A 12,750-nucleotide genomic window follows, 5' to 3' on the forward strand; every position below is an offset into this window, starting at 1 on the left:
GCTTCTCCCATTTATCCAGCATCTATTTAATGTATTTATTCACTTTAAATTTGCGGTCCTAATAAGTTTTAAGATGACCCAAAAATAGTTAATTGCAGCGTCATATTTTTTACTGCGTCAACATTCACGCGTAAGATTTTATCATTGCTGTAAATCTATCTGTGCGCCTAAATATACTTTATTTGGTTAAAATTGTCTATAGTTGGCTTTAAAAACGTTTTCAAAAACTAACACTTAAGTCTTCTATCTGTGGCTATTGTACTTATAATTTTATAGCTTTGACACGTATAGCTTTTAAAAAAAAATTAACGATATTTTCAACTTTCTTGTTCTTTCTTCTCCCTTTAATAACTCTAGTCAGAATGATTTTCCAAATTGAAGTAACATACTCGAAACAGTGAAAATATAAAGGGGATTTAGTTTACTGTTTTCAAAAATTAAAGAGTTGACGAATATGCTTTTTATATTGAATCATCTTTAAACTGAATCAGTTGTGAATTTCATTTGCCGACTTAAAATTCCGCAAAGGACGTAGTAGATTAGTGCGACGAATAAAAGTTTAATCTTGGTTACTTAATTATAAGAAACAGTGATATTAAATAAATTTGTAATTAAAGGTAGAAAACAAAAATCTCGAAAATATTCTGGGTAAATTAAACGTAATGAAAAAATTTAAATGTGTAATTTCGTAATAAATGCTACGCTTAATTTTTAGGCAATGTGCTTAATTGTTACCTCTTCTGAAAATGCCAAAGTCAAATTGTAGCGATTGGTTAAGTTAAATATTTCTTCCATTCGGTTTTTTAGGGAAATTTTTTTCCTTTAGAAGTTTTTCCTGAAGGGACCAAAAAGCAACGAAAATCGGAAAATTTAAAATTCTCGAGTCCACTCTATGATAAACTCAAGGCGGGTTTCAAGAATTTCTCCGATTTAGAACTAAAATCGACTGGTAGCTTCTAATCATGCTATTCTTCGCAACTATTACTAAAAGGCATATTTCTATTTTAAATGTGGAAAGTCATTTCATGGTTTATAATCTATGTCCATGAAACGAGAAACAAAAGAAGATGACATATTAAACTCCTCTGCATAGACAAAAGTAGTTACTAGAACAAGAGGCGCCTGATTGGAGTCTTCAGCATTCCGGCCAATCACCCACACACACATTTGACCCTGCCAACAGAAGGAACCAATTAAATTGTCCGAGGAGGGTGGAGCTAAAACGGATGCCTTACAGGGATTGGCGGAAGAAAAGCAATCATCAAGGGGCGCCACTGATATCGCCGTTGCCTTTAAATATTGTTATATCTGTCCTTTCGTGACCATTACGATAGAAAGAAACGGGGTAGTAAACTATCTATTGGGTGCATTCAAGGCCGGTCGACATGATATGCATCTTGCAAGATGCAAGTAACCACATACTGGAAGAACTCAGAATTCACAAACGTTTCATTCGCTAAATACATAGTAGACTAATTTATCAAGTTACTTTTAGTCGCGAAGAACTGCTAGAATTAAATAATTGGGTTACGAGAACGTTTGTCGTTTATTCCTTCAGATTAATCAAATTGAAAAAATTCATAATAGTTATGGAGCGAGATGGATTATGTCCATGTTCTGGTGAACATGAATATCAGATTCAAGCATGTTTAACTATATTCATGCGTGTAGATATCACTTTATCCAATCCTAAAATATATTTTGATACAAATATAGCTTAGCTAAGCATAAGGAAATATTAAAACAAACATCAAACAAAAGATAATGGACTTTTAGAAACTATTGCCAAGCTTCATTACTTGGTTTGTTTTATTTTGACATCCTACTTGTGTTTTCATATTTTAAATGAGTGTTTCAATATTTATTCGCATCATTAAAAGAAACAATTTCAAGTCGTACAAGCTGTATAAATATTTTCAGAAACTATTAAACATTTTTAACCATAAGTTTACGAATACTGTTTGGTATAAGTGAGACACATAGACAATGTGACCAGTTCTTAGCCACATCGTATCATGCAACTGCTACGATGATGCTAATACCTTTTAACTACCTTCGCCGGATGGGTTCGAAACTTTACACATGTAATTTTTACACCTAAACGCATTTGGCACAATACATTTTAAGATGAAAAAACCTCCATGTAAAATTTAGGGTGGCTTCTTGCGGATCATGACGTCGGCTAAATTGAAGAATAGCCCCTGCTCTTCCAAACTTAATAAATCATATACCAAAAGAAAGCTTAGGTCTTCCTCTATCCATTGCATATCATTAAAAGTTGCGCAAACAATAATTAATGCGAATAATTAATAATATTTATTTAGCCTTGTCGAAGGCACGGCTTTATTGAATGGAGGGTTAAATTAAAAAAACCTTGATATAGGGGCGAGTTTTGAATGGCCGAAATTTTTAGGGCTGTGCGAGCCTTGAATTTTTGGTTTCGAGTCGAGTCTCGAGTATTGAAATTTTCCCTTAACGAGTATCGAGCCGAGTCTCGAGTACTCGAATCGAGTATCGAGTAGTTGGAAAATTTGTTTCGAGTATTTATCGAGTAATTGGGAATTAATTTTCTAGTGTTTTCACACTTTCTATCAATTTATCGCTCTCATAATAGACATTTGGTGTAATTTTGATCATCGACAACTACTTCCATCAATTTCCAGACGGTATTAGTCTTCTTCCCTTTAAATTTAACTAACTTATTTCCTCATTAATATCTTCTTCGGAATCTCATTCCTCACCGAAGTCACTTGTAGCCATTGTTATATTTCGCGCAAAGTTCCAAACGAAAATTACTAAGTTACTAACCTAAACTTAAAGTGTTAGTGACATAATTTTCGTCATCCTCAAACTTAAAATGCGAAAAAAATCCCTGAAAAATCTAATTTATTATGATATGTTTACTTTTTTATTTGGTTTCGTAGCAATTGCAATCAAAGTTTTGTGTTTGGAAAAGGCCTAGTTGAAATTTTGTTTCGTTTGATGACGTAGTGAGGAGAAATTTTCACTCTGGATGTCGCTCACGTGACGCGCCTGTTAGTGTCGCCGCGCCGCGTTAAGCCTAATTTATTCAGATTCGCGCGCGCGCCGCATTAGTAGACTCGGGAGTCTCGCGCTTGGCTTTTCCGCGAGATGCCGTGAGTGACGTATCAAGGAGAAAAACCCGCCAAAAATCTTCTCCGCAAATTTGCCTTTGTCCCCAAAATTTCAAGTTTTCAAAGTGTTTTTTCTGTGTTTTCCCTCATAATTAAATATTTATTAAGCATATTTTAGGAATCAGAAGAGTTTAAACTCTCAAAAAAGTAAGGTTTTCTTTAGATTTGAGATCATTTTTAAATCACGTCGCTATTCCTTTAAAAAAAAAATAAGTAAATTAATAAAATAATAATAGTAAACGCGTCTTTAACTGTATTTCATTCCTTTTACTTCCACTATTTTACCAGCTAGGAGCTACTACCCTACTACATTGCACTGGAATTATGATCTAAACTACCCAATGAGCACTAATGTGCGTCTGTTAACCAATAAGCGTTACCTTCTAGTAGATTTTTATAGCTACTACATCCTATTTTCAGAGTTGAAGGCTTTCCAAAAGCAGGTTCGAGTATTTATCGAGCCTTGGTTTGATACTCGAAACTTTTTCGAGTCTCAGAAAATCCCTTATCGAGTATCGAGCCGAGTACTCGGCTCGATACTCGATCGAGTACTCGAGTCTTATCGAGTACTCGCACAGCACTAGAAATTTTGGTTTAATTGCATATGGTTTCTTTGGAAAAGGAAATAACAAAAACATGTGAAAATGGTTTTCAACCAAGAAAACCATAAACTACCTCCTTTTCCAGAAATTTTCCTTATTTATTTCGTTGTCTAGGTTAGATTAGGTTAGGTTAGGTTAGGTTTGGTTTGGTTTGGTTAGGTTCGTATATTTGAACCTCCGACTCTAAAAATCAATTTTTTTTAAACTTCCCTTTATTTGCGCCGAAAAATTTTGGCACCATATTTTTTCTCACATCAAACTACATCGGAAAAAAACAAAAACAAAAAAAAAAAAAATCACGAGCAGGGGCTATTCTTCAATTTTGCCCATGACGTCCTTCACTTTAGGGTTTGCCTTCAATATTTTTAATTTCCTCCTTAAATTGGAATGCATAATCATCCCCACTTGTGAAATTGTTGATGTGACTACAGGATATGGTAGGTTTTTTAACGTACAAATGACATTGATACAACCAAATGGACCAAAAAAGCCAATTATATCCTGCAGTCTATGTCTGTTTAAAATCCAGGTTGGCAAATATACTTCAGTGCTGCCAAAAATTTACTCGCAATCTTGTAGCATTTGGAATTGTTAATCGGTACAGATATGTATTTTGCCTTGCCACGAATTTGTTGTCCGATGCCCATTGTAATCGATAAGTTTCATTTATATTTAATCTCAGAACAGCAAGGCAAATAAAATGGGTCAAGAAGAGTTCATCAATGTTGCTTTTATGTGATTCCCAACCAATGATGTTCGCATAAAACTGTCCCATACAGTAGGTACTTCAAATAATCTGATTCATTGTAGAGTTATACATCAGAAATTAAGAATGCAAGAATTCGGAATCCTCTGGAGAAAAGTTCAAAAGCGTTTGGGTGCAAGAGCTTGTGATTGTTCAGAGCTTCGTCTTGTCGAAAGTGAAATTGTCTTCTATCCTGATGATATTTTGTAACTCCCTCTCGGGCTAAACTTTCATTATCTCTGCAAGCCTATCGGTTCCCACTGCAAATCAAGCTTAATTTGCAAACGTTGAATGATGTTGAACATTTTTTCAGCATTGAATTATGATTCTCCCCCATTTTCCCCAAAACAGTTTCCCCAATTCCCCTTTCTCAAAACAATCAATATTTTGGAACAGGTAAATATTTATTGTTCAAGAACCTTAATAAATGTAGCGTTTATTTTTCCCGAATCTTAAAAAAAGGCCCGCTTTTATTATGCAAGAACCTCAAAGAAAATAAAAATATTTTTGAAAATCAGTGATCCTACCACTTCCAAACCCAACCTAACCTTTCCAAACCCTACCAAACCTAACCTTAACCAACCCAACCTAACCTAACCAACCTTTTAACCTAACCCAACCAAAGCTAAAATAACCTTACCCAACCAAACCAAACCTAACTTAGTTATGTCCTGCGTGCTCACTTTACCAACAGAGTCCAAAGGCCTCCTCGCTCCTTCATGACCTCTATTACTCGTTTTTTTACAATCGCCGAATAGACATCGCCAGTACATCCCCGGGCTAGGGCGAAAAGGGAATAAAAGGTTTTGGGCGAAATATTCTTTTTGGGAATCATGGGATTGGGGAGAATGGAAACATACCTGAATGATTACTCATTTGTTTTTCTTCAGCATCAGCAGTTGAGAGTAATAGCTATACAGAGTTTGGTTCAAGTTACCATTGATTTGAATTTGGATTAAACTTTGCAGCACAAAACAGACTTTTTGGCTATTTTGGGATATTATACTCCAGCATTTGATCTTCATCAGTTTCTTCAGACATCATTCGTGTTGAAGCATAATGAGTAGCCTGTCCTCCTCCGTTTACTCGATTTCCTTGTTGTGTAACGGGCGTTTCAATCTTGATAAATGAATCTCTATCCTTCCCTCCTAAATACATGTATTTCTAACCCCTTCACTCACCAAGCCCAGTCTTACTGAAAACACGTGCACGGGACCTATCGAAAAATTCCTAAGAATTGGTGTCCTGTTTTTCTATAATTTCCCTTCGAGGTACTTTTCCACGAAGGGGCACCCCCAAGGATTGTATTTTGGATGTCACGTTTTTGCTTGCTATTGAAGTGGACGGGTTGCTCATTATCTTCTCTTAAGTACGGATATCTTTACCCTAAACTAACCCAGGATTACAAATATTCTAGAGGTATTTAATTCTCGAAGTTTTAACTGTTAAACTCATCGCTGCAGTTAATTTAATATTTAGTTGTAATCAATGCTATCTGCAGGGTTGGCAAAAATCCGGATTTTTCTTGAAAAAGCCACTGGTATGGTTTTTTGCTGGTTTAAACCGGATTTTATTGGATTTATCTGGCTTTTTTATAAACTACTCTCTAGTGCTTAATTTTAGCACTTCTTTTTTACATTTAGTGCGCTAGTTCACTTCTGCTAGGCCGTCTAATTGAGAATCATTTTTATTGTACATAAAAGTTGATAAAACTATAGACATTTCCCTTAGAGATGAGAAGGGCCCCTGATTTAATCGGGATTTTTCAATCCAACCCGACCCATATCGGGTTGGGTGAGAGAATTACTTGAAATGTTTTGCTGGTCGGGTCGGGGAGGGTTATCATATCGTCTACCCGGGTAGACATTTTTAATATCTTCAATAGGGCAGGGTTGGGCCCGGGTTGGCTTTTTTGTGATCTTCAATAGGGCAGGGTCGAGCCCGGATAGGCTTTTTGTGATCTTCAATAGGGCAGGGTCGGGCCCTGGTAGGCTTTTTTGTGAACTTCAATAGGGCAGGGTCTGATAAAGATTTTTCTAAATGCGCGGTCCGACCCAACAATATAGCGTTGCGAAAAATTCAACTCAGTGTCACGAGTTTCGGGTGGGCAGTGGGAGGAGGGCGCGTCAAACTAACCCACAACATATGGGAATCGACCATTTCGATGAAATAAAGAGGTAAAGACATGTGGGTCAAACGTTTCCATCCATCTCACTTTATGGTGCCTGCGCTGTACTTTATTATTATATTTTTTTGAAAAATCCACTGGATTTTTCATCGTGGTTTAAACCGGTTTAATCCAGGTGGATAAAACCGGACTGGATACCAGCGTGCCAACCCTGGCTATCTGGGCCTACGCTATAGTTGTAAAATCATCTTTCTCAACATGTCAAACAACTCAATTGCATCTACACCAACTTTTTCAGTTGTTTTCCCCTCAGTTGTCAAGGACAAAAGCATTTGCGTCAGATGGAAGAATATCCCTAATTGTTTTGGCAGCAGAAATATAATGGTCAAGTAAAGCAACATCAAAGAGTTTTGAACCAGTCGGCAAGTAATCATCAGAGGTTTTAACAAGCTTACGTACGTCAGGATAACCATTCATGAATGCCCTCGCAGCGTACATCCTAACCCGATCGATGAGGAGGAGTTAATATTGCTTTCTGTGAACCGCGAACGCGGTCCGGATATTGCTAATAAAATTGCTCCGATTTGCCAATTGATAACATAGTGACAGACACACAGACAGATACGTCTACTGTAATACCTCTCCTTGACGTCATCGTCACTCCGAGAGGAAAAATTCGACCGAGAAAAAAATTAAAAATGTTCAAAAAATATTCTTGTACACTTTTAAAACTAAAATTTATTTTATAAATAGCTACATCATACATGTTCTTTATTATATTATAAAGCAGAAATGGGCATAACTTGTAACCAAATAACTATTACGATTAAAGAACTATCTGCCCCAAAAATCATCTTGAATTGACACTTTTCGATTAGGTTTAAAAAACTTTTCTTTTTAAAATATGGACGTTTTCTTGGGTGCAAAATGAAGTTATAGGTGAGATAATATAAAAAGATGCACACATAAGAAGTTATTTTAAATTCGATTTTCCATTCCGTCTATAAGAAATAATTCCAATTGCAACGGTTTAATATCTTAGCTAATTTAGATGTGATTTAACTGATGAAGAAAATTTAATTAAAATTCGTGAAAATGAGTGAGCATTATGCCAATGTAGGTGAACATATCTAGATATGCAATAATAATTAATGGTACCTTTTCTATATTTATCATAAATTCATTCACGTTACTGTAAGAGTATAGGAATTTGGATTTAGACCGTCATTATGACCTATTTCATACTTTGTAAGGAAAATTCCGTTGCAAAATTTATTCTAACGTGACATTTTAATGTTAAAATTTTACTAGTAGAAATGTTTAAAATTTTTTTCGAAAAATATCTTACATTCATCTATTACAAATACATCACAAAATTTAGAAACTAGAGTGTGTAGTAAGCGTGATGGCCGAAAACTTAGTATCTTCATACGCTAATTTAGGTAAGACAATTTTTCAATCGTTAATAGAAAAGACATTTCTGAAAAGACATTGTAATTTGGTTTTACTCAATAGAAAATTTACATTCTTATTGGAAACGACTTCGTGTGTTATTCACGGGAATTTAAAAAACAGTAAATCAGGCTCACGTATTCGTTCGCCATTAACGAGTATAAAACTCCTTTTCGCGGTGGTAGTAAAAAAGTGGTCACGGAGTTATACAATATTACATAATAGTGGTTTATAATGAATGAATAAGTAAATTAGCATTTTACGGTTTATTTAATTGGAAAAAATCCTTGGTTGCGCTAGTTGCAGCCCGAAATTTAGGAGCGGAATTATGTTGTCGAAAATTAATGGGCTTACGTTACCATTAATACAAGAGCATAATTTTCGATAGCTGAACTCAATTTGTTTAATTCTATCAAAGCTGAATATCATTTAAATAAATGTGAGTCGATCTTGAAGATCATAAAAATCTTTCAAAGATTGATAAGAACGATTTTAGGTAAAATTTCTTCTGCAATTTATGACCCTGTAGTAGAAAAAGAAATTGCTGTATTTATTCCAATTATAAATTTAAATAAGACTTAAATAGCTATGTACCTATTTGAGAACGGTCGTGCAAAATTTCACTACATACAGTACCACTTCAAAGATGAAAACCAACGCAGCCAAAGTGTTTCCAACAACAAAGACTCGAAACACGGTACAGAGAAAGATCAAGTCCATGGGTTCGTCCAATATCAAACTGTCAGACTCGAGCAGGTAATTTCGAGCTTTAAATTTATCGTTAAAGAAATGTGTGGAAAGTAGACTAGTTTCAAATATTCTTTCGACACTGTGGGCAAAACAAAGATTAAATAATGAATATATCGACGCTTGATTAAGGGAATGGGATACACCATATACGAGGAATACTAGCTAAGCTAACCGTCGCTGCAATGCATAACGTGTAATAGTATATAGGATACTCCAAAATTTAGAAGTATTTCCCTCAAATTAAAAACTTAAAATCTAAAATTCTCGTTGCATTATAGTTCTGTGCTACTTAAGCTCACTATTGCGTCGTAAAAGTAACATCATGGAGATCCATGATTAAGTAACTCTTGAATGGAATCCGCAAGCCAATAACGGGCAAATACACGGTGAATTAGAACCATTTTAACCTCAGCTGATACCCGTTTGTTTTTTATCGCAATGATATTGCTGTTGCGGCTAAATTAAATACTGAGCCTCAGTAAGTTAAAACATTGAGACGTTGATTAAGACATGATGGGAGTTAAGTAATTTTTGGAACAAGGAGTTTATCCATGTTAAATAACTATGAAAATCTCATCGAAATCTCATTATTTCTATAAGTATAGACAGAAGTCGATTAGGCTTTTCACATGAAGTACTTAACATGTGCATGGGAAGCTACACGGTATTCTCTAAGCTCCTAGGAAAAATCCTCCCCTTACGCGGAGGGAAATAGATCAGTAACGCGGCTCCTTCGGATCCATGCGATCCTTCCGCCTTAAGAACCGATCTACCAGGTACAATAATTCTGAAACTACTATAAAGTCTGAGCAGGGGGTCTAAAATATTCCTTAGGCAAAACTATTCACAATAGCAAAGATTATTTGGGAGTAAGGAACGAAGATCTTATCAATCTGGGTAGCTTTTGCTTGGACTATTTAAGACGCCGTGTATCTGTTTTTTATGAGGAATATGTTTTCTGTTCTCGTGGCTACGGCGAACCCAGCCGTCGGCGGCTCGGGAATCGGGATACCGCCGATACCTAGCCAAGGTTCGAGTCTACTATTATTCGCAGAGCTATTTTTCTCTTGCAATTAAAAAAAATCTTATAACATTTAGTTGACTTATTAAGTGACTCGGAAATGTTCGAAACTTGAGCTTTAAAACGTTGAATATATTATAAAGACAACCGAAAGATACCGCAAATTTGCCCTCCGAGCTTCCCCTTTAGGTCGACGGCGAAGTCGAGTCAAGATCACATGCAAGAAAATAGTAATAGCCGTCGCCGATTGGTCTGGCATTAAAGAGGTTATCTACGGTTAGGGGGCTATGATTGGTTAAAAGCTTTTTTTGTTCATCTGCTTAGTTTTTACGTCGGGAATGTCATGAAATCCATGGCCAAAGCTATGGAAAAGTGGGACTTACGTACTTTATGTGTGAAGCATAATCCGCTTTTGGTATAGACAAGAAGGAATATACTATAAGAAGGCCTTAAAAGGCGTCCCGTGCGCGCGTGATAGTCGACAATCTCCCTCATGGGTGGGGGAGGGTGGAAACCAAGGCGGGACTTAATATTTTATCTTACTCTATGTTTTCCACCAACTGTTCTACCTTTTCGTTAAGCCTTGGTTTGGTTTTTGGAACTCACGAAATCATAAGTATAGTACACTTGATTCGATTTAGAAACAATTATAGAACGAACGATTTTCACGAAGAGACACGTCGTATTCAAAATCCATTACGTTAGGTTCAAAACCTTTAACTAACTTGTTAATGGCAATTAAAAACCATTCGCGTACCGTTTCAGCACCGCTGGCAGCCTCCATTTTCTGTTTACTTTGCTCGAGGTTTTTTTTCTCTATTCGGAATACGTCAATCGCGTCTGTATGACCTATCCCTACGGGATCCAATAGGAAAGCGCAGAGCAATGACGGACATGAAAGGGGTGGGGCTTACTTGTCCACTAACACCGGCGTAAGAGTAGAAGCGTAAAATCTAGTAACTTAGGCATTCTTATAGTAAATAAACTCTTGTATGGAGATATACTTACGTGTAGTCGATATTTTCCAAGATTTGTCGAGGAATATTTTTGTTGAAATACATATGGGCGAATGTAGGCTCGTAGGTTTTCTTTCCCACATAAATCCGTCTTTGTTGATCATCCAGTTCTTTCTTTAGTTGAAACAAATGTCCTTGACCCGAGTCCCAAAACATTTGTGTTTGCTCAATAATAGCAGCTCTGCCATACGCCAATCGTTTTATGACATTCGGATCATTAAGGAATTGAAATGTTTCCCCTCCATTTTTCGACAAAGCTGAATACGCAGAATCGTTTTTCTGAAATTTAAATTGCCGACTATTAATTACTTCTGCAGAGAGATTGATGTCTGTAATCGATTTCTTTTTATGCCATCGATTGCTAGTTATATCAGAGTCAATCACTTTACTCTATAAAAATAAATCTCGACTTGAAGCATTTTCCTTTTTTAAGAATTCTATGGGCGTGCTCGGAATATACATTTCATAATCTGTCGCTTTAGAAAAACTATTAGCCTTGCTCAAATCTTTTCTTATTGTTAAGTGTTTGATTGAGATCAGACTATTACTCTAACTTTCAAACGGATTTGAAACTTATTTAAACTCTAATGTAAATTGGAGACCAAAAATTAAAACATTTTCAGCTTCATGCCTGCGTCATGTCTTTGTTTTATGAAAGACAAAGATATTCAACCAATAGACTTACGCCCATTAACTGGAAAATTTTACTTCTCAATTGCATCATAGCGACAACGTTAGACGTTGAAATCAAATCTTCAATGGTATCAATTTTTGATGAATGACCAGTCAAAAGTGTGCCAGTCAAATTGCCAGACCACGCCCAGGTCAGAACCAACGTCCCAAAAATCCAAACTGAACGCAAAAATCTCTTCACTCCACGTTTTTCCAAAGATGTCACAGCTAAATTACATTGAATATATATCAAGGGAGGGCTTCCAAATAAAGAATAAATTGATATCTCGAAAGAAAATTCCTTGGCTAAATGTATCGAAAGAAATTGTGATCTCTATAAAAAACCTTTTGAAAACTGACACTTGTTTAATCATTTGGTTCTGCAGATTTTTGTTTCGCTAAACTGATTTGGCCCACCGCGTGGCGATATTGACCCATTATAGGGCGGTTTTGCTCCAATATCCGTGAATTACCAAAAATTAATCGAAACCTTGATTGAAATTAAATTTACTTCGACTTTACTCGATTAGTCAATACATTTAGCAGGTTTTCTAGTTAGTGTTTTTTTTTACGATGAGGAAGTTAGCATTTGCCTCTTCCCACTTCCTTTAAAAGCATATTTTAAGTGACATGTGTAAAATATTAGCTATTTAGACCCCGTTTTCGTTGAAGCATCGAATTGATTTGTACATCAAACTTTTCACTTCCCATTTAAATTGGACTCGTGCTTTAATTAAATCGGTATTTGGCACTTACGATTCCGCAGAAAATCCGAAATGTAAATCCAAATGTATTTCGTGAAGATTCCCGAATTGGACTCCCTGAATCTCATACTTTTTCTGGCAGCTACAAGAGATACTAGCGAAACTAGAATCAGTGACAAAAGGTTACAAATCCATACTGAGTTTTCGAGTCCCTTGATGTAGAGCATCTTTTGTGAACGCCCGTTTCTAATGGGCTCGCTTGAAAAGATTGAGTAGGAATCGAAGTAACTAATTGGAGCTACATGAATTGCCAACGCATCACTCTCAAATGCGATATATTGTTGTATAGCTGTGTCTAGAATCTTAAGGAAAATGTATTTGATTTGATTCAGAAATTAGACGGCCATTGTTTTTCAAAGCGGCTATTACAAACAAGTAAATTTTTCGTAAAAAAAATACAAAACGATGTTTGTTCTCTCATGTTCATGATATCTAATGCTTATTT

At 35.9% G+C, this 12,750-nt stretch overlaps 1 protein-coding gene across 1 annotated transcript; it reads right to left on the bottom strand.

Moving 5' to 3' along the window:
• Window positions 1-7,313: 7,313 nt before the first annotated feature.
• On the bottom strand, window positions 7,314-11,142 carry LOC149713144 (uncharacterized). The gene is made up of 3 exons (XM_089843625.1): window positions 10,862-11,142; window positions 8,677-8,911; window positions 7,314-8,605 (listed from the first exon to the last, which is right to left on the bottom strand). The coding sequence occupies exons 1-2, from the start codon at window positions 11,023-11,025 to the stop codon at window positions 8,677-8,679; spliced, it is 399 nt and encodes a 132-aa protein (XP_089699751.1). The 5' UTR covers window positions 11,026-11,142; the 3' UTR covers window positions 7,314-8,605.
• Window positions 11,143-12,750: the final 1,608 nt, after the last annotated feature.

This window comes from Phalangium opilio, unplaced genomic scaffold (assembly GCF_054372755.1).
Source record: "Phalangium opilio isolate 3A_F unplaced genomic scaffold, DU_Popi_V2 ptg000009l_1, whole genome shotgun sequence".
Classification (NCBI taxonomy): domain Eukaryota; kingdom Metazoa; phylum Arthropoda; class Arachnida; order Opiliones; family Phalangiidae; genus Phalangium; species Phalangium opilio.

What these genes read in the sequence shown, in the direction of transcription:
- LOC149713144 (XM_089843625.1), bottom strand. Translation starts at nt 11,025, where the DNA reads ATGTTTTGGGACTCGGGTCAAGGACATTTGTTTCAACTAAAGAAAGAA. An exon ending in TTGGAAAATATCGACTACAC is followed by an intron (nt 8,912 to 10,861) that starts GTAAGTATATCT and finishes TTTTGCCCACAG; the next exon opens with TGTCGAAAGAATATTTGAAA.